The sequence below is a fragment of the Linepithema humile genome, chromosome 1 (assembly GCF_040581485.1).
Source record: "Linepithema humile isolate Giens D197 chromosome 1, Lhum_UNIL_v1.0, whole genome shotgun sequence".
Taxonomy (NCBI): Eukaryota; Metazoa; Arthropoda; class Insecta; order Hymenoptera; family Formicidae; genus Linepithema; species Linepithema humile.
The window spans coordinates 2,904,075-2,927,886 of NC_090128.1; the positions used below are offsets into that span (position 1 = coordinate 2,904,075).

Below are 23,812 nucleotides of genomic sequence, written 5' to 3' on the forward strand. Positions count from 1 at the left end.
CGATTTCACCGCTGAGATCAATCGGATTATTTATAAATCGCATTAACAGTCTGAATAAATCGTATCGATTGTGCCAAAGCAGCAGTGATAAATTGCGGTATCGTAAAAAATAGATTCCGAAGATTTAATAATCGTCAAATTTTTGAGAATGAAACAGATCCATCAATTGCTAAATATCAAAATTTGAGGAAGAATTTATGAGTTATGAAATTTACAATACTTAAAAATTTGTAAAACAAAAATATAAAAAGGACATATAAATTGTAAAACAAAAACATTGGAAGAAGATTGAAGATTCCCGAAAGAATTGAAAAAAATCCAGGATTGTGTCGAAATTGACGGAAATGGCAAACATACTGTGGCTGTTATCAGCGATTATAGCGAGCACGTTAACTATTGGCACGTGTATGGACGAAGATCTCAGCAGTACGATCAAGTTATTAAAGGAGCAAGTGGGTGCCCTTCTGGAACATCGACAAGAAGATTATAATGCTCTGGAAGAGAGCCTGAAGCGAGCGATGGAGAAAAACACAGAACTTATGGTTCTTAAAAACGAAGTGAAGCAACTCAGGTAAAATTTTGTTTCCCTTTTTCTTGCACTCAATACCGTAACATAATACACATACATATTAGAACTCGCTACGTGGATAACTACAGTATCTGTTAACATGATGCGAGAAACCTTAGAAGTTAATCGAAGTCTAAGGACTCTGTCTAGTCTTTTTTTGCAAAGACGATTTTATTACAGTCTCTTTCTATTTAAAATTAATAAAATTTACTATTTTCATTATTCAAAATAGAAATGAAAATTCCTAGCAAATATAAAACTCTGAAATTTTTTACTCTTAACAACGTTTATGTTGCTTTATTTTATTATAATATATTTTTACAATCTATTATATTCGGAATTAATATATCTAATTATATGATAGTAAAATAACTTTTGATATAAAGCGATTTTGACAATGAAGAGTGAAAAAAATATAGATGTTCGAGTTTTATCCTTTTCAAAAAATATTCTTTTAATTTCTTTTCCACTGTCTCAATCGCATAGAAAAAAAAGGGGAAAAATATAGTCACCCTAATAATACAGCGTGTCCCCTCGCATGTACAGGAAGGAAGTAAATGCTCTTCGCGGCGGAAGCGGCAATGAAGCAAAGAACGAGCGATTGCGCGTGCGATGGCTCGGTAGCGCTGTGACGGAGCTGCAAAGCGAGGTCGCCGAGGTGCTCAGGACGCGGAACGCGAGCGAGGAGTTGGCCGAACGGTCGAGGATGCGGAGCGAGCTGGCCTTGCTGAAGGGCGACGTCGCCGAAGTCGGTAAAAGCATACGCGATCTCGGCGGAAGAATCACCATGATAGAAGCCACCCTCGGTACCATCAGGCTCGACATTGCAGCGACCAAGGAACGCACCAGCCTCATATCTCGTTCCTGCGCAGATGTCAGTAGTCAGGTAAGTTGTTCCCCTTCGCAAATATTAGAAGAAAAAAACCGACGTGAAAAGAAAGAAGACGGCAGGTGATATTCTGTCCGCAAGGTGGCTTAGTCAAATCAAGTATAAAATGACGAAAAATTCGCTTGAATGTATCTCATTTTAGAGCGACCGATTAATTAATTAATTAATTTTTCACTTCTTGATTCTTTCTTAAAAGTAAAATCGAAATACGCGGCGTAATCGATGCGTAATTATTATGTAATTATTTAAATTAATTAACTGCGCAAATCAGATTCTTCTCTGCATATATGCAAACTACAAGAATAATATATTCTGTGCAAGGACACATGATTTACATTCGATATCGCCGTCGGCGACACGGGATTCCTAGATGAGCGCGTGCCGATTCAATGGCTACGGCAGATTTTTTTCAACTTACAATCAAGATCAATTTCGTGGTGGCCACGAGCATATGCACAAGCATCGCACGCACACGCTGAAAGGTCTGCTGTATATTCGCATGCACGCAGACAATGCGCGTCCATGTAGATAACGGCTGCCGCTACCATTTAGTATTTACGGCAGGAAGAAGAAAGGGGGATGCGTGCTTGGTGCACCTGCTCCTCGCGCGGGGCGGCCAGCTGCTTCATTCCTGTTTTTCGTTTTGCCGCTTGGCAGCTGCTTCTCAACCTTCTCCTCCTTCTACCTCCCCTTTGCCTCGCCCGCACAACGGACCCTTCTTTCGGGCCGCACACATGCCCCTCAGGTCTATTCCCTTCTTCTTAAATACCGCCCTTACTTCCCGCCCTTTGCTTCTACCTTCAATTCTCAATCGTCATAAGAAGCCGGATGTTCTATAATAAAATGTCTGTTAATAGAAAACGATAAAATATGTTTCAAAAATATGAGAATTAAGTGCAAGATCACTCGACGGAATAATTGGTAAAATTTAACTTTCACGTGATAACTTTGCCACGACAAAATGCCTTAAACTTTTCAAATATATTAATTAATTAGGAAAAAAGGGAAAAGTGATTAGTGGAATATTATATAATAATCCCTATTTGTTAATTTAATTATAAAAAGTGGGAATAAAAAATATAATATGAAAAATCTTGCATTAAAATGAGTTAATATAAAATTAATTTCAAATTTTCCTCTAATACGCGACAAGGATGTTATCCGCCCACGCATCTGCGCGTGTTCTAAATTCTTTGATCTCACGCACAAGGTTCGATCGGCGATCCTTACCGTCTGCGGTATTTGACATACGTAGGCACGCTGGCAACCGCAGGCACACGAGTCGACAGCTGTGACCCTACTCTCACGCATTCCAAAAGCACGTGTGTGTTGTATACGTTTAAGCACGCATACCACATTGTGGGAAAAAATGGCTTGTAAAAAGCGGATTAAAGAGAATCGACGAAAATTCGCCTTGTAAGGCCAAAATAAATTTTATTGAAATTAGAGATTTGACAATTGCATTAGAAATAATAATTTTTCCAATTTTACTATTTTATAAAATTCATTAGAAATTGTTTGCTTCATTAAAAATTATATTCTACTATTGTATTATATTTTTGAAAATTTCAAGAAGAGAAAAATGTTGGGAGAATTACGATTTAACACACATTAATCACATACCTCCTTCCTTTGTTGCAGCTGAGCACGGTGCAGATCGAGCTGAAGTCCTTAAAATGTGAGCAAAAGCCAGAACATCGGCCGAACAAAGCTGACATCTTCCACAATGAGGTGAGGGGATCGCATGAGATTGGGTCGATCCGAAGGCACAGCTACTATTCCCACGCTCTATCCCATCGTGCACGCTTGGAGGACCGTCTACGAAATGTCGAGCGGAAAATCTCCATTGTAGCGCGAAAACGAGCGATGGTCGAGAAGCGAGTGGTATTTGAGGATCACGAACATCTCAACGAACGGATGAAGAGTCTCGAATTGGCACAAACCGAGCTCTCGAAGAAGGTGTCCAACGCTAGCCGGGACCTGGTGTCGATGAACGAGCTGGACGAGTCAATGGTGCGACTGTACGATTCGGTGCGCTTACTCGAGGAAGCCGTCTACGTCAATCGCTCGGAAGTAAAGCGAGAGCTGGCTAGACTGGAGATAAACGCAGCGCGAAAGGCAGCCGAGCTGTCGCTGACCAGGGAGGAGCTGAGCAATCTTCGACGCGCGGTACAGGCGCTGAGCGTGAGCGCGTCGCAGTTGCAGGAGAAGAGTGACGCGCAACGGAAGGGTCTGGACATCCTGAACGAAACTCTGAGCCGTCTGGATTTAACGCAAAATCTGGCCAAGGCGGTGAACGTCACGCACGAGTTGGAACAGGTGGAGGATCAGTATCGTCTTATGGTGGACTCTCTTCCGGGCAACTGCGAAAAGCGCAATGGTTTGACTCTGTTAGCGCCCGGTCCCGGGGCGCCCTTACTAGCTTCCTGCCACGACGGCTCGATCGTTGTAGCCCGCAGAATTGACGGCGCGATGGATTTCGATCGCAGCTGGAACGAGTACTCGATCGGCTTCGGCTCTCCGGTCAGCGAATTCTGGATCGGCAACGAGGCGCTGCATCGGCTCACTCGCGACAACTGCAGCAGACTGCGAGTCGATCTGACCGACACTTACGGCGTGCACTGGCGTGCCGAGTACGAGCATTTCACCGTCGACTCTGAAGAGACCGGCTACCGGCTCCATGTGTCCGGTTATTCGGGCAACGCAACCGACGCGCTCTCCTATCAGGATGGAATGGCGTTCAGCGCCAAAGACCGCGATATGGATATCAGTACCACCGACTGCGCGGCCAATTACCGCGGTGGATGGTGGTTCAGCCATTGTCAGCATGCTAATCTCAACGGCAGATACTCTTTGGGTCTGACGTGGTTCCAGTCGAATACAAATGAATGGATGGCAGTTGCGTCCTCCGAGATGTTGGTGCAACGGAAGCAAAACTGTTGACGATCCTGAAAAGTTAAATCAAACAATGAAATCATTTATGTTGAATCAATAGACAATACTTTGAAGAACTCTAAAGCAGTGTGTTCTATGTAATTTGAAGTTCAGTAGTCAATCGACGAGAACATTTATTGCAATACCAAAGAGTTAAAGACTTTAATGTAAATACAGTGTATGATTATGCACAGAATGGACACTGTAAAAATGTGAAAAAAAAAACGTAGATATAACTTATTACAAACATAGATATTACATAGTGATAGAAAAAAAAAGATCAATTTTTTGCACCGAAATAAATTACATATTAAAAAAACAAATTAATGAAAAAAAGTATAAGTATTATTAAAGCCTGCAATACTTTAATTCTTTAATATAGATAAAAAATGGCTGGATTTGCACATGCAAGATATTAAAAATAAAGATATACAATTTCAAATTAACTTTACAACGTTTAAGATGCATCGATTTTCTTACCTTGTTATTCGCAAAATCGAATAATCATATCGTTAGAACGTAATATGTACATATGATCAACTCAATGCAATTTGCATCAAATTGTTTGCATCAAACAACCGTTTTCGAAGCGTCGCTTTGTGAAAGATCTAGTACGTGTCGCAATTTGCACTTTTTCTGGTGTACAAACAGGCTGCCGCCATTGCCGTAAGCGGAACCACACAATTTGCAAACAAATGGCTTTTCTCCAGTATGTGTGAAGGTGTGTTGTTTCAGGTACTTGTATCGAGTGAAGGATTTGCCGCATGTTTCGCAATGGTATTTTGCTTCGCCTGTGTGAGTCCTTAGATGATATCTGAGTCCATTCGGGGACGCAAAGGCAGTGCTGCAAATGTGGCAGATCAAATGCTTAATGTTCATATGAATCTTCTCGTGCCTCTTCTTATAACTGAGAATAGCGAAGCTTTTATCACACTGCTCACAAGTGTACGGCTTGGAGTCATAATGTGATTTAAGATGAAACCGTAATCCAGACATGGAGGCGAAGATTTTGCTACAGACGTGACACAGATATTGTTTTCCGTTATTGTTTGGCAATTCATCACAATTAATATTTGGATTCAGTGAAACTTGTTCTTTTGAAGACGTTTCTTGGGTTTTACAACCAAGATTACTTCTGTCATTATCATCAGACTCTGGCCTCGTGACTTCTATATTATCTGTATTATCTGTATCCTGAAACAATACAGAACGTGTTTCTGATATAGAAATTTTTAAATATGTTTGTACAGATTTTTTCTAAACCCAAGTAAGTTTAATAAATAATATTTTCTTTACTTACCTGGCAATGTTTGCTGCTCTCATATTCATGCAACTTGTTATTGGATTTTTTACATAGATTTACAAACTCATAAGCATCCCGTAGCTTTATTTTACATTTGGGACATATAGACTTGGGTAAATCATCATCTTGTAATATCTAACAGAATAGTAATATAAATGTAGATATTGCATCGATATCTTTTCTAGGTTTTATTTAAAATCACATGTTAATAATTACTTACGTTGATGGAACATAAATCTGCGATCTGTAACCTTAATTGCCGACACTCTTCATTGTTGACATCATCATGGAACAAGGATGTCACATGGCATTGTTCCATTTGACATAATTTACAGAGACATAATCTGCATACTTGCTGCATGTCGAGTGTTGGACACATGTCTGAATTTGGATTTGTTGACACACAACTTTTCTATTCTTTGCAAAAATGTTGAGGTTAGATTAGGTTAAGTTCTGACAAACAAATTGTCATTCAACGTGTGTAAAATGTAAAGCAAGGATAAAATAAAATTATTATTTTGCACTAAACAATTGTATGATACATATTATATGTATTAAATGTTACGTAATACAATATTGAATTAGTTGATTAAAAGATTCATCATAACCTTCGAATATCACACGTGCTATAAACCCAAAGCGGTGTAATGGAGGAATTAAGATAAAATTAAAAGAAAAGAACGAAAATTGAAAAAATATATTTTTGCAATCCAACGAAGCATTAAGTGGTCAAAAATGTCTTTCTACAAATTACATTAAACAAAGCATTAATAGCTCATCTCCCTTATGTCATGTTAAAATTAAGAGAGCATAAGATTAAAAAATATAATCAAAAAATTGTAAAATATAGTTTTTAATTTTTTTAATAAATAGCCATGGGATATTTATACATATATAAAATTATTATACATTTGTAAAACGCTTTATCATAAATATATAATTTTATAATATATAGAAAAATATATCACACACATTATTGCACATAATATATTTATATATTAACTTATTTAAAAAAAGTAAAAACGTAAAAGAAGTTTCCAGTCGTGCTCTCACTTCTTTCTTATAACACACCGATATCTGAAAATTTGTAAAAGAATATTTAAAATACAAATAATATTGAGAATGGGAGAATATTTGTTGTAATGTGCTAAAGATTTAGGAGAATTAAATACCTTGAAATTTTCATATACCTTTTTTCATAGGTGTTTCTACAGGAAAATCTAATGATTCATAAAAGCATGTGTAATGCTATTATATGCAATATCTATTTCGCGCACAGTATCTTCTAAAATTTCCATAAAAAGTCTTTCATCTTCTATTATTGACTTATCAGCTATTAAAGATAGATGTAAGTTGTCTCCGTAGCTTAGCAAAGAAAAACCAAGAGCGGTATTATCCCTGGAAATAATTTATAATATACTCGTCTATATATATTTCTATAATGTATTAATTTTTCAATTGTGTTTACTTATTTATTAAAATGAAAGATAGTAGCGATACGTTACTTGTTTGGTATCCAGAAGATCATGTTGCTCAAAGTGTTATTCAGAATACGCACTTTTTGTGGCCCGCACATATTGCTGAATGCCATTGTGCTAAAAGAAAGACTTGAAAGAAGAGCTTTTAAAATTTTTGCCGGTAATATTGCGGATAGATATTTTATAACCCAAGAATTAAGCAAAATGTTTGGTCCTCTTCTGAGCTCATTATGTGCTCTGGTGATGTCCTGAAGACGTTTGAAAAATTGAGAATCCTTATGTGGCTCTGTAATTGTTTGTCCGTTTACGTTGGAAATACATATTTGTAGATAAGCAAGTGAGAATTTGTTATCCAATGTTATATTTTCATCAGGCATAGTCATTCTTATTGGTATGATAACTGTTAATGCATCAGGTGCTGGTTTATTGATCTGCAGAAAAAATATGTCATCTTTGCAACGAAAACTTTTAAACAAACAAAAAATTTTCCAATTTTTACAAACATGTTGAGTTCTATTTTTGAAAAGGTTTTGACATACTTACGCATAGATGATATTTGTGCACACTGGCAGAGAAAGCTGCTAATATTATATCTCCGAATCTGGCCCCTGTAATGTTTTTTATTTCACGGATTTTCATCAAAAGTTTCTGTGATTTGTTGACGTCGTCCTCTAACCAGTAGGATACCAACTTTTCACCTGTCTGGGATGAGCCATGTAAAGCACTAAAAATACATTTATTACAATAATGCACATTTAAAATTTTATTGTATTAAAAATAGATGAATTAAAAAAAAATTGATAAAAACTATAAAACACCATAAAATTCTAATATTTAAAATCAGAGACTTAATGCTGTTTTGTTCTTTTGCGTTTCTTTATTCTGTTTTACAGAAATTAATCTCTTTTATTTTAATTCATCTATCTTTGCAAAGAATAAATATTTAAATATTAAATATAATAACATACTTTTCGTCCATACTACGAATAGTCTGTTGAATTAAACATTGTGGAGCAGAAAGTAAAATCATCGTCAATCGCATGGCTTTTATAACTTTCTTACACAATTGTTTCAATAGATTTTTGAAATTTAACCACGTATAATCGATCCACATTTTCATTTGCCGCTTCAGCAAATCGATCGTTACATTCCCAGAAAATTTCAATAACGCGCAAAAATGACTTCGTAGATCTTTCAAAATTTGTGACAACGGTATGTAAATAAATGGTACAGATGCAACGAAAATATCCTTATCACAGAATCGCGCAACCTCCATCTCACCTTGGAGAATCTTTCCCAAATTACGCGACGGTGAAATAATTTCTCTAAAATCTTTTTCATTCTTGTTTATCGAGATGCTGTCATCAAACTTTATTTTTGCCATCTTTACTTCACTTTCCTCAGAAATCGCTTTAAGCAATACTTGTAGAAGAGCTACCCCATCGCCCAAAGAATGATGAACACGAAATATTACAGGAATCTTGCTGAGATCGGTGTTCAAGTGCTCCTCGGGGAGCAAACAGCCTTCTTCGACACAAGATCTGGATCTCGTGCAACGTTTTCCAACGAGACACTCCCATGCAGCCATGTTATCATCGGGCAACGGTCTATTACACACGTTTCCCAAATTTCTCCTAAAAGTTTCACTGAAGATATCTTCGCAAGACCCATCGCAATTAGCGTTCTCGCATTCTAACCATCTGATTCTATTTTTCAGGTCGATTTCCTCACTTTTCTCCCAAAAATAGTAACCGAATTTTTGGTTACGACGATAGAGCAACTTTTCAAGCGATGTGCCGACAGCCTTCGAAACAATGCGATTATTTATCAAATTCCTGAGATCCTCCAGGAAAATCACGTTCGTATTTTGCGTGTTCTCCAATATCATCAAGACATTGATAATGGACAGAGAAACGATGTCTTCGGCAGCCCAAACAGAATCTGTGCCTTTCAACAGACCGGCAAACTTTTTTTTTAACTGAATTTTTAACACAATTTCGACTAAACGACGGTAGACGTATAAAAAGATTAGAATAATAACAATGAGTGGAGCAAATGCGAAAACGCAAATAATTCCCAATAACTCACATAACTTTTGATAATCTTTGATTCTTTGCGTTATTTTATTTGAAACAACTAAGTTTAATCTTTTGGGTTGCATTTTATTGACGATTTTAAATCACCAATTAATTTTATATATAACTTCAATCAATTAACTGTTAATCAATTCTTCTATTCGTCAAAAATCTCTCTGTTATTCATAGCTGAAAAAAAATTTTTTCAATTTTTAAATGAGTATACTTAAGAGTAATGTAATGGTGTAATATAATGTATATTTTAAGATAAGTGACTTTATTTAATTGTTTTTAACTTACATAAAGAAATATGTCTTATACGCTGCTCTTTCTAGTAATATGTGCTGCAGAAACGAGTAAACATGGTATTCAAATAGGGAAGCCATATACAAATTTTCCTGTTACTTTCATGATCAGATTATTATATAATTAAATCTTTTAATCGGTTTATTTTTCTATCGATGTAACTCTGACGTAATCTGTAAATTTCTCAGTATGTTTGTCCGTCTTATTATATTATATTACCTATCGTTTGAACAATTATTTCAAGCTGTATTTTATATGTTAAAAATTTTATTTTTTAATAAGAATAGTTACCTACATCGATTATAAATTTTCAACACCTGTTTTGTGCATCTAATTTAACTTTTATTTGTTAGAATCCAGCATTTTTTACCAAATTTTTCAGTGTTTTCTTCAGGATTTATGATACTTCCTGCGACGTCGAGCAATCTCTGTTGCAAAATATCAATCTACAATATACAATATACATGCAATTTGTTAATTTTTTGTTGAAATATAGTTTACATAAAAATTTTATTGAAATAGATTATATTATAGAGAATAACGGCGAATTTTATGCTCAACTATTTATGAAAATAATAAATCATAAAATATATGCCGCAAAAATAACTCATTTGACGTAATATTGCGTAAAAAGAATTTGTTTTTATATTTTGTAATATTAAAATATAAAATACTTAATTGACAAGGAATCTTAAATATAACCTCTTTTTGTTTTTCTGTCATCGTACAATTCATAGCAATAATTTGCATTTTTAATCGTTCATTCTGCAATAACAAAGCGTCGTATCTAAAACGTAACATATAAAATATTAAAACTAATAAATCTATTATTGACATTATTGCAAATTGAGAAAAAATTACTTTTGATGCCATGTTCTTTGCACTTGTCTTTTTAAGGTTTCTGGCAATATGTCAACAGAGCCGAGTTGAATATCTGTGACATTTTGGCGAAACAAATCTAAAAAGCAAAGAATCAATTTAAGAATAGATTATAAATAAAATCTCAGTTTTTTATTCCGTACAAGTTTTTTGCTCACTTAACATCTGTTTATTTCGCGTTTTAGCTTTTTTCAAGTCATCTGTCAAAAGTTTATCGCGAGATTTTAAGACAGAATACCGCAGAAATCGAATAGCTTCCAAATCACGTGAATACTTCAAGCTTTCCTCTAGTTTTTGTATAACATTATGAATTTTATTAATTTTTGCAACATATGTTTCCTCGGAATTCCTTAAATGCATAATACATAACATTTATCAATTGTTATCTGATTAATAGTGGAAAAAATAAATTACATGAAAATTTCTTCTTGTTCGATATCGTTTTATTAGTCTCGTGGTTTTTCTGTGTGATGAATAACAAACAGTCTTAAATAATGCGAAGCTTTGTTGCTCGTGCGTTATATTTTATATAATCCTATAATATAACCCTGTAGCTTTATTTACTTGACTTTTGCTTTATAGCTAATATTATATTTCTATCACTTCTTTGGGTAGTAAGTACAGTGCGTCACAGATATAAATCACACACAATAATAAAAATATATATGCATCACAGACTTTTGTTGTGTAAATATTATAAACAAAAAAATAAGACATCTAAGGCTTTTGTTTAGACCAATTTAGACCATGTTCAGACATATGTAACGCAATTTCATTTTGGAAATGGACATGGTTCCAAAATAAATTGCTTAAAATTTTCATGTATCTTTCTTAAATAATCTTGTGATCGATCTTTGGTATCTTCTAACACACCAAGCAATGCTTCTCTTCTCTTGCTGGTCATGTTTGTCAGGGCCTTGTGGAATTGTTCCATTAGTACCATGTCCATTTGTGGCACATCCAAATCGTCAGAGATATCTCTCACCATTTTCACATCTTCAGTTAGAGAATACAATACCGGATCAGAATCCTGTGATTCCCTGTAAATTATTTTGATTGATAATAAGAAAAGATTTTAATATTTTGAAACATATTACATTTGTGAAAATATTATTTTATTTATAATATATAATAATTTTGCTAATAAAAGTATTACAAATTTACTGCATACATGCTACTCATAAATTTTAAATCCTAAATTTTATCAAAATATTTGATTGTATTCAAGTGTTAAAATTTTAGTCTTATATAAACATAAATTATGATAACAGACTTACGGTTGCTTCAATTCCTTGGCAAGAATCTCTGAACAAACTTTATACAATTCCAAACACTGTATACTACTTCGTAGATTGCGTCGCTCAAGATATCTTTCAAAAATTTCCCTACCCTTTGGGTGAGACAAAGTTTTATTTATATTGTCTGTAATGTGGTCTAATTCTTCAGCTGTCAAACCAGTTGTACATTTAATGCAACCAACTGCTTCAGATGGCAATGAAGCCTGCATAATTGATCACACTTTAAAGGGAATTTTAGAGAAATTATTCCTGTAGAGAATTATTTTATTTTCTTCTCTTAGAATCAAAACGTTGAAGCTTACAGACAAGTAATTGCCTGGAGACAAGTGAAAACTCTGCATCAGATGTCATCGAGTAAAAAACATGACAAAATATACTGTAAACAAAATAACAATCTTATATTTTATTACTATCAGTTGTGCGATTGACATTGTCTATTTTACAGTGCGTCAGCTGACGTTTGCTTATCAGCCCTTGCATAGATCGTCCTTTATTTATGTCATTTACATTAAAAATAAAACAAATATATGCTCACCTTTCAAGAAAATTATATTGCAAAACCATAGAGTATGAAGTCTGGAGACTGTAACATACTATAGTAATATTCATGAGATCATATTTAAATCAAATGGCATTTTAACTAAATTTGGATATCGAATTAGAATTAACATTAAATAAATAGGCCAAAATGTTTAACAATATCTATTTGCATATACATGCAGAATCATGAAAATTAGTCTTTATTTCATAAATCATGCTGCTTACGTCTCAAATGTGGCGAGATTGTCCCAGAGCAGTCCAAAGATTACGCATTACTTCTGTACTTTATCTATGGTTGACGCCTCTTCTATAGTGCTAAATGTCAATTTGCTCTAATTTTATCTTTGTTGACGATTATCAGGAGTTTATCTTTACGTCAAGTGCAATGTAGAGAGATATTAATACTTAAAACGTATTTTTTAACCCGCTTACCATGTCGAGGACCAAGGTAATACTTGCGATAATGGCTATCTTTAATAATAATGATAAAATATAATAGTTGTAATTGCAAGTGAAAGTGCAAAGTTATATATACTTCCGCATATTTATTCAATAATCACTTCAGAAGCACTAACAGATTTTAATATCGTTTCAGAGCGACGATATTAAAGATGATAATTTAAATAGGCAAGGCTCGTTCAGAAAGCTTGTGCCAGGAAGCAGCAATGGAGACTCTCCGTTCAGTATGTCTGTAAAAATGATAGACAGGCCGACTGTCTCACAAACCAACAAGCAACATGCTGTTTTCTTGCAAGAATACAACATTCTCTCAGAATAGTAAGTTTTGTAGAGGTTAATGTGGTATGTTACAAAATTGAAAACTAACTAATTTACATGTTTTTTTTTAGCAAGATGTTATGTTCTCAAGATTTGAAGGGAACTTACATAATACCATCTGCTTTAAATTCTTTTTGTAAGTACTAGTACTAATACTTACAAAAATACTTTGAAAATGATGCGTATTAGGTTATATTTACAATACATTTATATTTTGGTATGTGTTTTCTATTTCTAATAATTTTTGTTCAGTATTAATATTCTATGATTTACATGGAAAAAATGATTTCTTTTGTTCCCTATTTTTTTCTTTGTAATTTTTTTTTTTTTATTAAAGTATATTCTTGATAGGTGTAAACCTATTTTATAGGTCTTGCTCATCCTGATTACAACTTGTATAATGGTCCTGATGTAAATATATCCATAATTCTTTGCCTCTTTCACTTTAATATAATTAAAATGATAATTGTTACTTTAACATGTAATATTTTAATATTTTGTTATAGTATGGTTTGGTGTACACTTTGTTCGGCAAGGAATCTATAAAGGCGGAGTTTTTAGATTCACTATTACACTACCTTCAAATTTCCCGCTTGGAGATTGCCCTGTAAGAATAACGAATTACAAATGGATTTTATATGTATTTATTTCCACTCTTACATATGTTTTAGAAAGTTGTGTTTGAAACTCAAGTTTTTCATCCATTGATAAATTTGGAAAGTGGGGTGTTATGCACATCATGGGGTTTTCCCGAATGGAGAAGAAACAATAGAATTTGGCAGTTGATACAATATATCACAAAAATATTTATTAAACTAGACACAAAAATGACTGCAGTAAATCAGAAAGCGTCTGATTTGTAAGTATGATTGGTTTACTTTGTTTGCAAATATGTTTAAAAGTTTAAGAAAAGATGATCATAATTCAGATTTTGTTGTGTGCAATATTACAGACAAAATAACAATTTTGAAGTTTTTCGAGAATGTGTGAAAACGTGTGTGAAGGAGAGTGTCAATCAAGTGTTTAATTCATCTATTGATGATCCACACTATATTATGTTTAGTCCATATGTGAATGAGGTGCACGATCCCATCAAACAAGAAATTTATGAATCAACCAAGGTAAATAAATAGTCACCATTGAAAATACTTAAAATGTGATTTAAAAATCTTGTATTGAATTTTTTATTGTTTTTTATATAGAGCGAAGAAGAAAATAAACCATTAGGTTTATCATGGGTACAACCTGGTTCTCTTCAACCATTTTCAAAACCAGAAGCGAGATAATGAGAAGTTCAAAATGCACAATTGGCATTAGTGAAACAATATACGTCCTTAGAAGCTATAACCAAAAAATTATTGGCAATCAAGGCAAGAAAAAGATAGAATCATGAAACTTACCAAACTATTTTTCTATTCAAAGATATATATATATATATATATATTGCAAATATATATATATCTTAAAATTTTATATGAATTTATGAGATTTAAATAATTAGTATTAAAAGAACAAATTAGAATATATATAATATATAATACTCTTGTAATTAAATTAAGATAAAAATAGATTTTCTATACTGATACAGTGAATATTGAAACACTGCCATCCTTAAGACTGTATTATACTCAAAGTTACAGGTTTGGAGTTACGTTTATCCAATGAGAATCGATTAGCCAATCAATTGCTTTGCTTTGATTGGCTGATTTTTAACATCCCCAGTTCCGTAGTGTAATACGATCTTTAAGTCTTATTTCCTTTCATCGTCATAAAAATTCGCCTTTAGGTTGCATACTTGAAATCTCGCGACCATCACCGAAGAGAAAAATAACGTAAATTTCACGATAAGAGTTCGAAGAATTTGCATTGGAACGTTAACTGTGCAACAATCTTACAATTTTGCGGCTGCCAAACACGACTCGTGAACACCATATTTATTACCGGCACGCCCGAAGCCGCTTCCGCCGCGCTGTCCAATATTATGAGCTGCGGCGGTCTTAACCTTTAATGATAGCCCTAAGAATTCAGGTAATTGTTTCATTGTAAGTAATGCATAAGCGAAAGTTTTGCATGCTCAATTTCTGCTCGAAGTTTACATTCGTGTCACATAACAAAAGCTTTCGATGTCCTACGGCGAGAAAATCTCGATTGTCATGTACCCTTTTGTGCCGCAGGTACATGCCTACATTTAAGGTTAAGGGTGTAATACATTGGTTGCGACAAGAGCTGTCTGAACATTAATCAATATTATATTTATACGATGATTTTGATGTTTGATAGTTTTTTTCATATTTATGATACATTGATTACAGACATAATATTGTTGATTATAAAATTGTTATTTAATTTTATAGAATATGTACAGACTGCATAACTAAATGATATAAAGCATTTGACATTTAATATAAACTAAATTTGAATTTAATTCATACAATTAAGATATTTGCTTTACTTTTATATAAATGTTGGCACTTTCTAACAGGTTATTTTCTAATAGTATAGTTTTTTTACTATGTCTAATATGATTTACTATGTCTATGTCTATTTCAGATTACATAAAAAGTATTAAAATGCAAACGATAAAGTGTGTTGTGGTGGGTGATGGAGCAGTTGGTAAAACGTGTCTTCTAATTTCTTATACTACAAATAAGTTTCCTTCTGAATATGTGCCTACTGTTTTTGACAACTATGCGGTAACTGTGATGATAGGAGGTGATCCTTACACATTAGGATTATTTGATACAGCAGGTAAGATTTTTTCTGCTTTAGATTATTTTCTTTGAAAAGCATATTTGTTATAACTTTCAATAACTTGAATTTATTTTTGTTTTTCTACAGGTCAAGAAGATTATGATAGATTGCGTCCCTTAAGTTATCCTCAGACTGATGTTTTTCTTGTGTGCTTCTCAGTTGTATCGCCTTCATCCTTTGAAAATGTAAAAGAAAAGGTAATGTAAGCAAAATTTGTATGCACACAAGCGTTAGTTCACATGTTAATGTATTAATGAATTTTCTTGCAGTGGGTACCCGAAATAACGCATCATTGTCAAAGAACTCCATTTCTACTTGTCGGAACACAAATAGATTTGAGAGATGATGTTGCGACAACAGAAAAACTTGCAAAGAACAAGCAGAAACCAATATCTGGTGAACAGGGAGAGAAATTAGCCAAGGAACTCAAGGCTGTAAAATATGTGGAGTGCAGTGCTCTGACACAAGTAAAGAAAAATCAACTTTACATTCATCAGAGATATATTTCATCACATTAAATGAAAGACATTTTATTGTCTGACGTAATTCTCATGACTTTTCAGAAAGGTTTGAAGAATGTATTTGACGAAGCTATTTTAGCTGCACTGGAACCGCCTGAACCAGTGAAGAAGAGAAAATGTACGCTTCTATAAGGCAACTAAATGTTCGTCATCGAAAAGATGCGCATGCCTGATGTCATAACAACGCTACGTAGTACCAGGCGACAGTCTTCTGTGTAGTATACTTGTATTAAATAGAACTAAATTTGCCTCTACACGAGTTTGCAACTGAAGGAAGAATAAGCAATCATGCAGGCGTCAATTACAGCAACGACTGCAGACACATTCCATGAGATGTAGGACAACGACTTTGAGCTTGTAAGGTTGGAGAAAATTTTTCTATCAAATAATATTGACTGTCTTTTTGAGGAAATTTATTGCACAAAGGCTTCATTTTTCCGATACGATTTTCAAGTGGGAAGGGCATTTGAAGCGCGTTTAAAGAAATAAATCTCTAAACTGTTCTAAAATCCTTGTCTTTGACATTCACATTTAATAAGGATGGAAGTGAGGAAATGCAAAGAGAGATTGGTGCTATTATTCAACAATATTTTTTTAAGTCGAAGCGATGTAGGTATCTGAGTCGTCAATATTTGATAGTGCACTCATTTGAGTAATAGAAAGTGTCCAAATATCTTTCGCTAAAATGGCGATTGTTTATTTCGACACGTAGTAGAATGGAATTTTCTGTTCTCGACGACGTCAGTATTAAGAGCTCTGTGGTGAATGTATAAAACAATAAATATCATAGCAGTATCATTTAGGTATATCGATTGCATGTAACAAAAAGATGCTATTGTTACTAATTCTAACTAATTCAAACTAATTCAACACGTTTGCTATAAAGTATCTTTATTAATATTGAAGATCTTCGCAATACCATGTTTTGATTCTTCAAAATGTAGTATTGTTCAAGTTCTTTAATATTAATAACGAATCTTCAGGTCATGTTTTTTAAAGTATGCATGGCAACTGCTTTAATGAAGGAACTTTTAAGAAACTCGACCAATTTCTTCGTACGTTTTTGAGTACTGTTTATTATATAACAAAGTATTTTCAGCAAATTTACCATCTAATAGATTGAAGAGTCTCTAAACAATATTTACGATTCTCACATAAAATTGCATAATCGAGATTTCTTCAACTATCACGATGCTACATGCAATGAATTTTATCAATTCAATCTCGATGTATGCGACTGATAAGTTTTCTAAACTGTCGCATATTATTAGTACTGATAACACATATGAATGTTCATCATGATACATTCAATTTGTGGGCATCGAATAGGGATGTGCGAAAGAAAGCATTTCATCAAAATGGTTTAATCAACTTTTACATTACGAATCCAGTTTACAAATAACAGCATTTATTAGCACCGTATGTGTCATGATATGTAGACACAGTTACATAACAAGATATTCGCATAAATATATTTATATCATGTATACAACGCATATATTTGTTTTATCTTTCAGGTTATTCGATCCTTTCGTTAATATCCTTAATATCCTCATCATCTTGGAATTATTTTCAGATTTTAAATTAAGCGCATATAAAATTTATTTGAACTAGCACTTTGGATGCTTTGGATTTAATTATATATTAATGTACCAATCAAATTATTACGATAGAAATGTTGAATATTTTATCAAAGTACATGATAATAATTGTTTTTTTTTTTTTTTAATGATATGTTTGCTTTTGTTTTATATTTTTTATTTTCGCGCTGTGCCAGTAGCACGATATGTTTCAATTGACTCACGTAGTCACATTGTGGACATTTTCCTACACAAGTTTCGAGCACGCAGGATTAGTTTATATTTTCTATTTCTATTTTTCTCGACGAAAGTGAATTCTGCATGCGTATTAAGTATCGGAAGTACAGAATTGAGCAATGGGCATTATCATGGAATATTAATATCGTGAAATAGCAATTAATTTTTGCTCAGTCGCTATTCATAACTCACGGTATACATTCCTAACCTATTTATTTATTAAGCATTTTACTTATTTTCTGCAATTATAAATACCTTGTATTTATCTGAAATCGTATATACTCTTGATATTATTTTACATGCAATGTATAACAATCTGTATTACGTTTTATTTAAAACGTATCACGATATGTATCTATGTCTCAATTGACTCACGTAGTCATATCGCGGATATTTTCCTACGCGCAAGTTTCGCGACGATTAGTTCGCATTTTTACTTTCAGTTTTTTTCGACGAAAGCGAATTCCGCATGCGTATTAAATATCGGAAATACCGAATTCAGCAACGGACAATCGTCGTAAGATATTAATTATCGTGCAATAGCAATTAGTTTTTGTCCTGCTGCTATTCATAACTGGTATACATTTCTAACCTATTTAAGCATTCTACTTATTTTCTGCAATTATAAATACTAATTATTATTTGACTCACGTATGATCGAAATGTTTCGCTTAATTCACGTAGCCATGTTGGGAATATTGTTTTACGGAAGGACATTTTGACATTAGTTCATGCGCAATTCGCAGCAACTTGGTTACATTTCCTTCGTCGGAAACAAATCTCGCGTACAAGTTATATTGGGAATATCGAATTGAGCAACGGATAATCATTGTGACATATAAATTATCGTGATTAATTAGGTGATATTCATATCTGGTATAAGATTCTAACTTATTTATATTTCTAACCTATACATATCTGCTGTACTGCCAATCATATAAGTTCTTAATTATTTTCTAACGATTTATAATCCATATCGTATGTTTTATCCAAAAAGTATCAAATATACTACTTTGATATGGTAATCTGTAAGTTAATAATAAGAGAAGGTTGTAAGAGAGAGAAAGAGAGAGAGAGAGAGAGAGAGAGAGAGAGAGAGAGAGAGAGAGAGAACAAAATTCTTTGTATTGAAATGATTATCGCGCATACATACATACTTCAATGCTATAAAATTGAACGCACAATTATATATCTTAAATTATTTGATAATTTAATTTTTTAATTGTAAATTTATTTAAAAACACTAGAATTCGAATAAATAATACCGTATTTTACAGCGATGGTTATATATACTTGAAGTTGCAATTAATGTATTTGTAAAATTATTATGAAGTTGACTCGCTTCATTTGCTTTACAGAATCGAAAGCAGCGAATGCGTATAACAAACGCCGGGAGTGCCGTAGGAAGTAACGCGCGATCGTCACGTTCATCAAAAGCGGTGAACGCGTATATTATACGCCGGGAGTGCCGTAGAAAGTAACGCGCGATCGTCACGTTAATTAGTGCGGGTAATCGCGATCGGTAGTGCTTCTTCGATGGACTTGCATCTGTGTGAACGGGTTTCCGGACCAATGGAGCAGCGGATAGCAGCGGCGGCAAATCGACTGGTGAGTAAATTGAATTTACTCGCTCGGCTCACTATCGAAGCCACTTACGCGGAAATATATAGCCAATAATTATATTACAAACACTAATGTAATAAATGTTTTGCTTTCGAATAATTTTTCTGTAGTTTGACAAGAAAATTAAAAAATTTGTATATTTGTAATTTCCGATAAATATCCACATTAAGAATTCGTATTAAGAAATTTTTTTTCAAGATTCACTCTTTTACTCTCTACATTCTTTATGTGTATTGAAATTCGAATTTATATCTTTTATTACATTGGCGTTTAAAACACAATTTTTTTTATGATTCACGCACGCACGCATCTTCTCATCTTGATCGACGGTAATGACATTCGCGAAATACAGGAGTACTCCGGAGTGCTCCGAAGCTAAGAATCGAAACTGAGAATCCCCTCGCCGAACCGGCACGTGCGAGCGGAAATACAAGGGCTGTAGAGACGCAGAAACACAGGAGGCGGTCATTTGACGATCTGATGGGATATCGCCGACGTGGATCGCCTGCCGTCATCCACACGGCCGTTACTTTGTATTCTCTCTTTTCCTATCCTCTCATTCTCTTTACCATTTTATCAAATTTTTTTTTTCTCTCAGACGGATTCAATAAAGCTTGGGGCGAGAATTTCATACAAATTGTTTAAACTTTTGATTATTCAATTATAAGGACAATAGTCCGTGACATTTGATTCCTAAATAATAAAATATATCGCGAGCATCGTAAATATAAAATAAAAATCTAATAGTTTATCGTACGATGAAATATACCTTTTAACAATTATGGTCGCAAGCCTATCGTAAAATCTGCGTGCTTTCTCCCGCCATTGCATTCGTCTTCGTTGCTCGCACGTTCGCTCGCGCGAAGGAGCCCCCCCCACTCTCCTCTCCTCTCTCCTCACCTGGCGGTCAATTGCGATTCGCCGGTGTAACGTGGCGCGTTGCGCCCTGTGGTTACTTCAATTAGGTGGAATCATAGTTACGTAGATCGGCGGCTGTACGTCGGCGGTCGCAGCCAACGTAGCGGCCGACACAGAAGGCGCGCCTTGGTCACGGAGCCATCGCGGACGTGCCTCCCGACTCCCTTGACATTATCGCTAATCATCTCGAATCGATAGCCGCGTCTACGCGAGCGGAGCTATAGGTATGCGCCGGACGTGCGCTGTCCGGCGTAATGCAGCCAGATGCAACGCGGTGCAATCCAAGTAATTGATCTATCGGGACGAACGGGCGCCTCTGCGCTCGCGCGCTCGCGCTACAATAGCGGCGCTGACGAAAATTTCCGCGTTAATTAGCGAGCCGCGATGATTTGCCCCCTCCTCCCCCCCCCCCTTCTCTCCGGTATTTCGCGAAGTAATTTTGTAGGATAATATTTTTCAAAACTTTGAAACTGTATTTTCAATTCCTGAAAAAGTATTGTAAGATATTATGACTTTTAGCGAAACTTTTAAGCAAAGCCGCGATCTTTAATCTTTTTAATCGTTGTAATTTGCTAACTATATTATTATTCGGGCTTTTATTTTTTACGCGTCGAAATTGTCGAGGAGCGAGATACTCTGATTCTCCTTTTCTCCCTCGCAAAAATTTCCAGATTAAAATCGTTCGAGCTTCGAATTCCTCGATCCTCGCGCGTCCTAGGATCCAAGAGTTATTACACGAAAACAGACGAGCTCTCGTAACGACCTAATAAAACGAGCCGCCGGGGCCACCTGGTGGAACCGGCCGCGTCGGGGGCCTCCCGAGCACGTTGACACAACTCATTTTTACGCGGTGTCCCGCGCGCGATGGGCGGCCGCGCTCGTCCCGCGCGCGGAGGCCCGCTGTTTATGCTGCTTTATGCTGGTGCTGGTCGTACCACCGCTCGCTGGGCTGAGTAATGGCGTGAGATCTGTGCCGTAGTCGCCGAGGGGGTGCCACGACCCGGCCGAAGCGCGCGCGATACCATCGGTACTCTCGCGTAGATTTCTAGTCGCCCGTCGCGACGTCCCGCATACGTGCCATCCCGACGAAATCGTGGTGCTCCCTTCCTCAGGGCCGCACATTCTGCTGGTATCACTGGGTATCACATTGAGAAATATAAAAGAAAGGAAAACGTGTCGGCTGGATTGCAGCCCGCAGACTCGTTTGCAATATTTAACGATCATTTACATAGTGTTCATTCTTGGATCAATTTGTAGTCGACTTTCCTTTGTAAACGTAAATCATCTTTTTATTTGGAAACTTAAAAAAAAAATTAACATCTTACTCTTGATGCTGATCTTTTTTTATTCACTTGGCAATATATGATTATAATCATATCTATTGATGCAGCATAGATTTAACGCAAAGAAATTTTGCATATTCCGATATTTTTAGGTATTTTTAGGTATTTTTGCGTTTAACCGTACTTTAATTTATTAAATTAATAATTCACTTGTTGAGCATACAGATACAGATACAGATTTTATCATTCGATTTAATGACCAGATAAATAATGATGTTTACACAGTAATCATTTATTTCAAATTTCAATAGTTTATTTAATAAGGATTTTTGTTTTGCGCCAAAACTTTAATGTGTACACTGCAGTCCTATTTTTTCGCTGATCAATTTTCATTTAATGAAAAAGAAGTCGAGTAGGATATAAATAACATCTCTTTTCATAATGTAGGAAAAAGCGTTTTGGCAATTCGCAATTGTGTGTGTATTTCCTGCCGCTAGTGAATCGTGATTTATCTCCCGCATTCATCTTATTTTTCTTTTTCTTTCTTTTGTTTTCAAAGATGCTTTGTGTTCATGCGTTGCTCTCTTGCATTCGAAAGTTTGGGTTTGCCGCTCGTAAATCACGCGAAAATAGAGCAGCAGAGAAACGAACTTTCAACGAGTCCGAGTTTTTGCACGAAACTTGCGAAAATCACCGCTAAATATTCGTATTTTGCAACCAAGTTATCTCGATAAACTCCGCACGAGATCGATCATTACTGCTGATATCTGCAACATTGGCAGTAATGATCAATTTCGTGAAGGAGATGAAAACAAAATAACTAGATTGCAGAATGTGAATTACTAACATTACTGTGAAGCCTGTTTTCAAACGACTGCAATCATCACAACTATGGGAAAGGCTGCTATTTTCTCGAGTTTTTTCTCGTTTTGAACATTATTTCGAAATATAATGCAACATGGAAAACATTGAAAATCATTCGCGACGATTTTAAAACGATAAGAAGAAGCAGTTCTTCATAAAAAATTCATAAACTCGATAAAACTTATCGTAAAAGTACCGTCCTAATTTTTTTAAAAGTTTAATGTATAATTAAGATTAATGTTTTGATAACCTTCGCAAATGAAGGTACCGATATTCCTACTGTCTCCCCGCCCCTCTTCCTTTCTGTTTTTCCCCCTTTTCCCCTATGTGGCGACGGGCGCGCGCGCGCGCGCGAATACCGGTTCTATAACGGCTAATAAAGGTTTAATGAATTCACTGGGCCCTCTGTAATTCCACTCTGTCGCGCTACCTAATTAATACGGAATTCGAAGTAAGTCGACGAGGGTGTGTTCGAGAGTGAGATGCAATTATCGTGATAAAGTTGGCCATAAATTTCTTGCAAGTGATTTTATGACTTCATCGATTTGTACGCGAGAAAAATCTCATTCTTTTCGCAAGCCGACAAATAAAATGCTTCATTGCACAACATCAATATTCTACGATGGTAGTACTTATTGATTTATTATCTGCTTCGTTATTAAAAAAAAATGCATTATCGTATCTTGGAGAAGAAAGAAATACAGCCGAAAAGTTTTATTAATTATTAACTCCTAAATAAATACGGTCGTGTGTAATCAGATAACCAAGTTTTGATTTAAAAAAAGTCATTTATAAAGAATATTACGTGAAGTGTACTTTGCACTTAATTTTTTTAACTCTTCGACGAATGTATTTCGTCTCAGAAAAATTTTCGCAAACTACGAGACATAATGGACTGACAAATTTTCTCTTTTCGAACCTTTTTTTAGCTTCCCTAAACGTAAAGTATACTTTGTACTTCGCACTAATTTATTCGAAATTATGCTGT

General features: G+C 34.9%; 6 protein-coding genes and 1 pseudogene across 10 annotated transcripts; 3 read left to right on the forward strand and 4 right to left on the reverse strand.

The window, feature by feature from the left end:
• Positions 1-344: 344 nt before the first annotated feature.
• LOC105674559 (protein scabrous-like) lies at positions 345-5,686 on the forward strand. The gene is made up of 3 exons (XM_012370970.2): positions 345-571; positions 1,115-1,454; positions 3,099-5,686. Exons 1-3 carry the CDS (start codon positions 345-347, stop codon positions 4,398-4,400), a joined length of 1,869 nt encoding a protein of 622 aa, XP_012226393.1. The 3' UTR covers positions 4,401-5,686.
• LOC105674560 (transcription factor Ouib-like) lies at positions 5,096-6,073 on the reverse strand. Its single transcript, XM_067347154.1, has 4 exons — positions 5,915-6,073; positions 5,692-5,829; positions 5,333-5,585; positions 5,096-5,235 (listed from the first exon to the last, which is right to left on the reverse strand). Exons 1-4 carry the CDS (start codon positions 6,071-6,073, stop codon positions 5,195-5,197), a joined length of 591 nt encoding a protein of 196 aa, XP_067203255.1. The 3' UTR covers positions 5,096-5,194.
• An 803-nt stretch (positions 6,074-6,876) lies between these two features.
• LOC105674633 (uncharacterized) lies at positions 6,877-9,706 on the reverse strand (annotated as a pseudogene).
• Positions 9,587-10,808, reverse strand: LOC136997027 (uncharacterized). 3 transcript variants are annotated; one of them, XM_067347155.1, is made up of 5 exons: positions 10,591-10,808; positions 10,415-10,511; positions 10,256-10,340; positions 9,849-9,999; positions 9,587-9,726 (listed from the first exon to the last, which is right to left on the reverse strand). In XM_067347155.1, exons 1-4 carry the CDS (start codon positions 10,802-10,804, stop codon positions 9,889-9,891), a joined length of 507 nt encoding a protein of 168 aa, XP_067203256.1. In that variant the 5' UTR covers positions 10,805-10,808; the 3' UTR covers positions 9,587-9,726; positions 9,849-9,888. The 3 variants fall into 3 exon arrangements, with proteins under 3 accessions (XP_067203256.1, XP_067203259.1, XP_067203257.1); XM_067347158.1 differs by having other exon boundaries at positions 9,594-9,726; positions 9,845-9,999; XM_067347156.1 differs by having other exon boundaries at positions 9,646-9,772.
• A 45-nt stretch (positions 10,809-10,853) lies between these two features.
• On the reverse strand, positions 10,854-12,637 carry LOC105674635 (uncharacterized). 2 transcript variants are annotated; one of them, XM_012371111.2, is made up of 4 exons: positions 12,496-12,637; positions 12,266-12,323; positions 11,710-12,106; positions 10,854-11,472 (listed from the first exon to the last, which is right to left on the reverse strand). In XM_012371111.2, exons 3-4 carry the CDS (start codon positions 11,937-11,939, stop codon positions 11,205-11,207), a joined length of 498 nt encoding a protein of 165 aa, XP_012226534.1. In that variant the 5' UTR covers positions 11,940-12,106; positions 12,266-12,323; positions 12,496-12,637; the 3' UTR covers positions 10,854-11,204. The 2 variants fall into 2 exon arrangements, with proteins under 2 accessions (XP_012226534.1, XP_067203260.1); XM_067347159.1 differs by lacking the exons at positions 12,266-12,323; positions 12,496-12,637 and having other exon boundaries at positions 11,710-12,239.
• Positions 12,577-14,639, forward strand: LOC105674634 (protein crossbronx homolog). Its single transcript, XM_012371110.2, has 7 exons — positions 12,577-12,718; positions 12,866-13,047; positions 13,119-13,183; positions 13,554-13,654; positions 13,719-13,906; positions 14,000-14,168; positions 14,250-14,639. Exons 1-7 carry the CDS (start codon positions 12,704-12,706, stop codon positions 14,331-14,333), a joined length of 804 nt encoding a protein of 267 aa, XP_012226533.1. The 5' UTR covers positions 12,577-12,703; the 3' UTR covers positions 14,334-14,639.
• A 153-nt stretch (positions 14,640-14,792) lies between these two features.
• On the forward strand, positions 14,793-17,815 carry LOC105674663 (cdc42 homolog). Of its 2 annotated transcripts, none has more exons than XM_012371165.2 (5): positions 14,793-15,089; positions 15,598-15,795; positions 15,886-15,995; positions 16,068-16,265; positions 16,362-17,815. In XM_012371165.2, the coding sequence occupies exons 2-5, from the start codon at positions 15,618-15,620 to the stop codon at positions 16,449-16,451; spliced, it is 576 nt and encodes a 191-aa protein (XP_012226588.1). In that variant the 5' UTR covers positions 14,793-15,089; positions 15,598-15,617; the 3' UTR covers positions 16,452-17,815. The 2 variants fall into 2 exon arrangements, with proteins under 2 accessions (XP_012226588.1, XP_012226587.1); XM_012371164.2 differs by having other exon boundaries at positions 14,803-15,075.
• Positions 17,816-23,812: the final 5,997 nt, after the last annotated feature.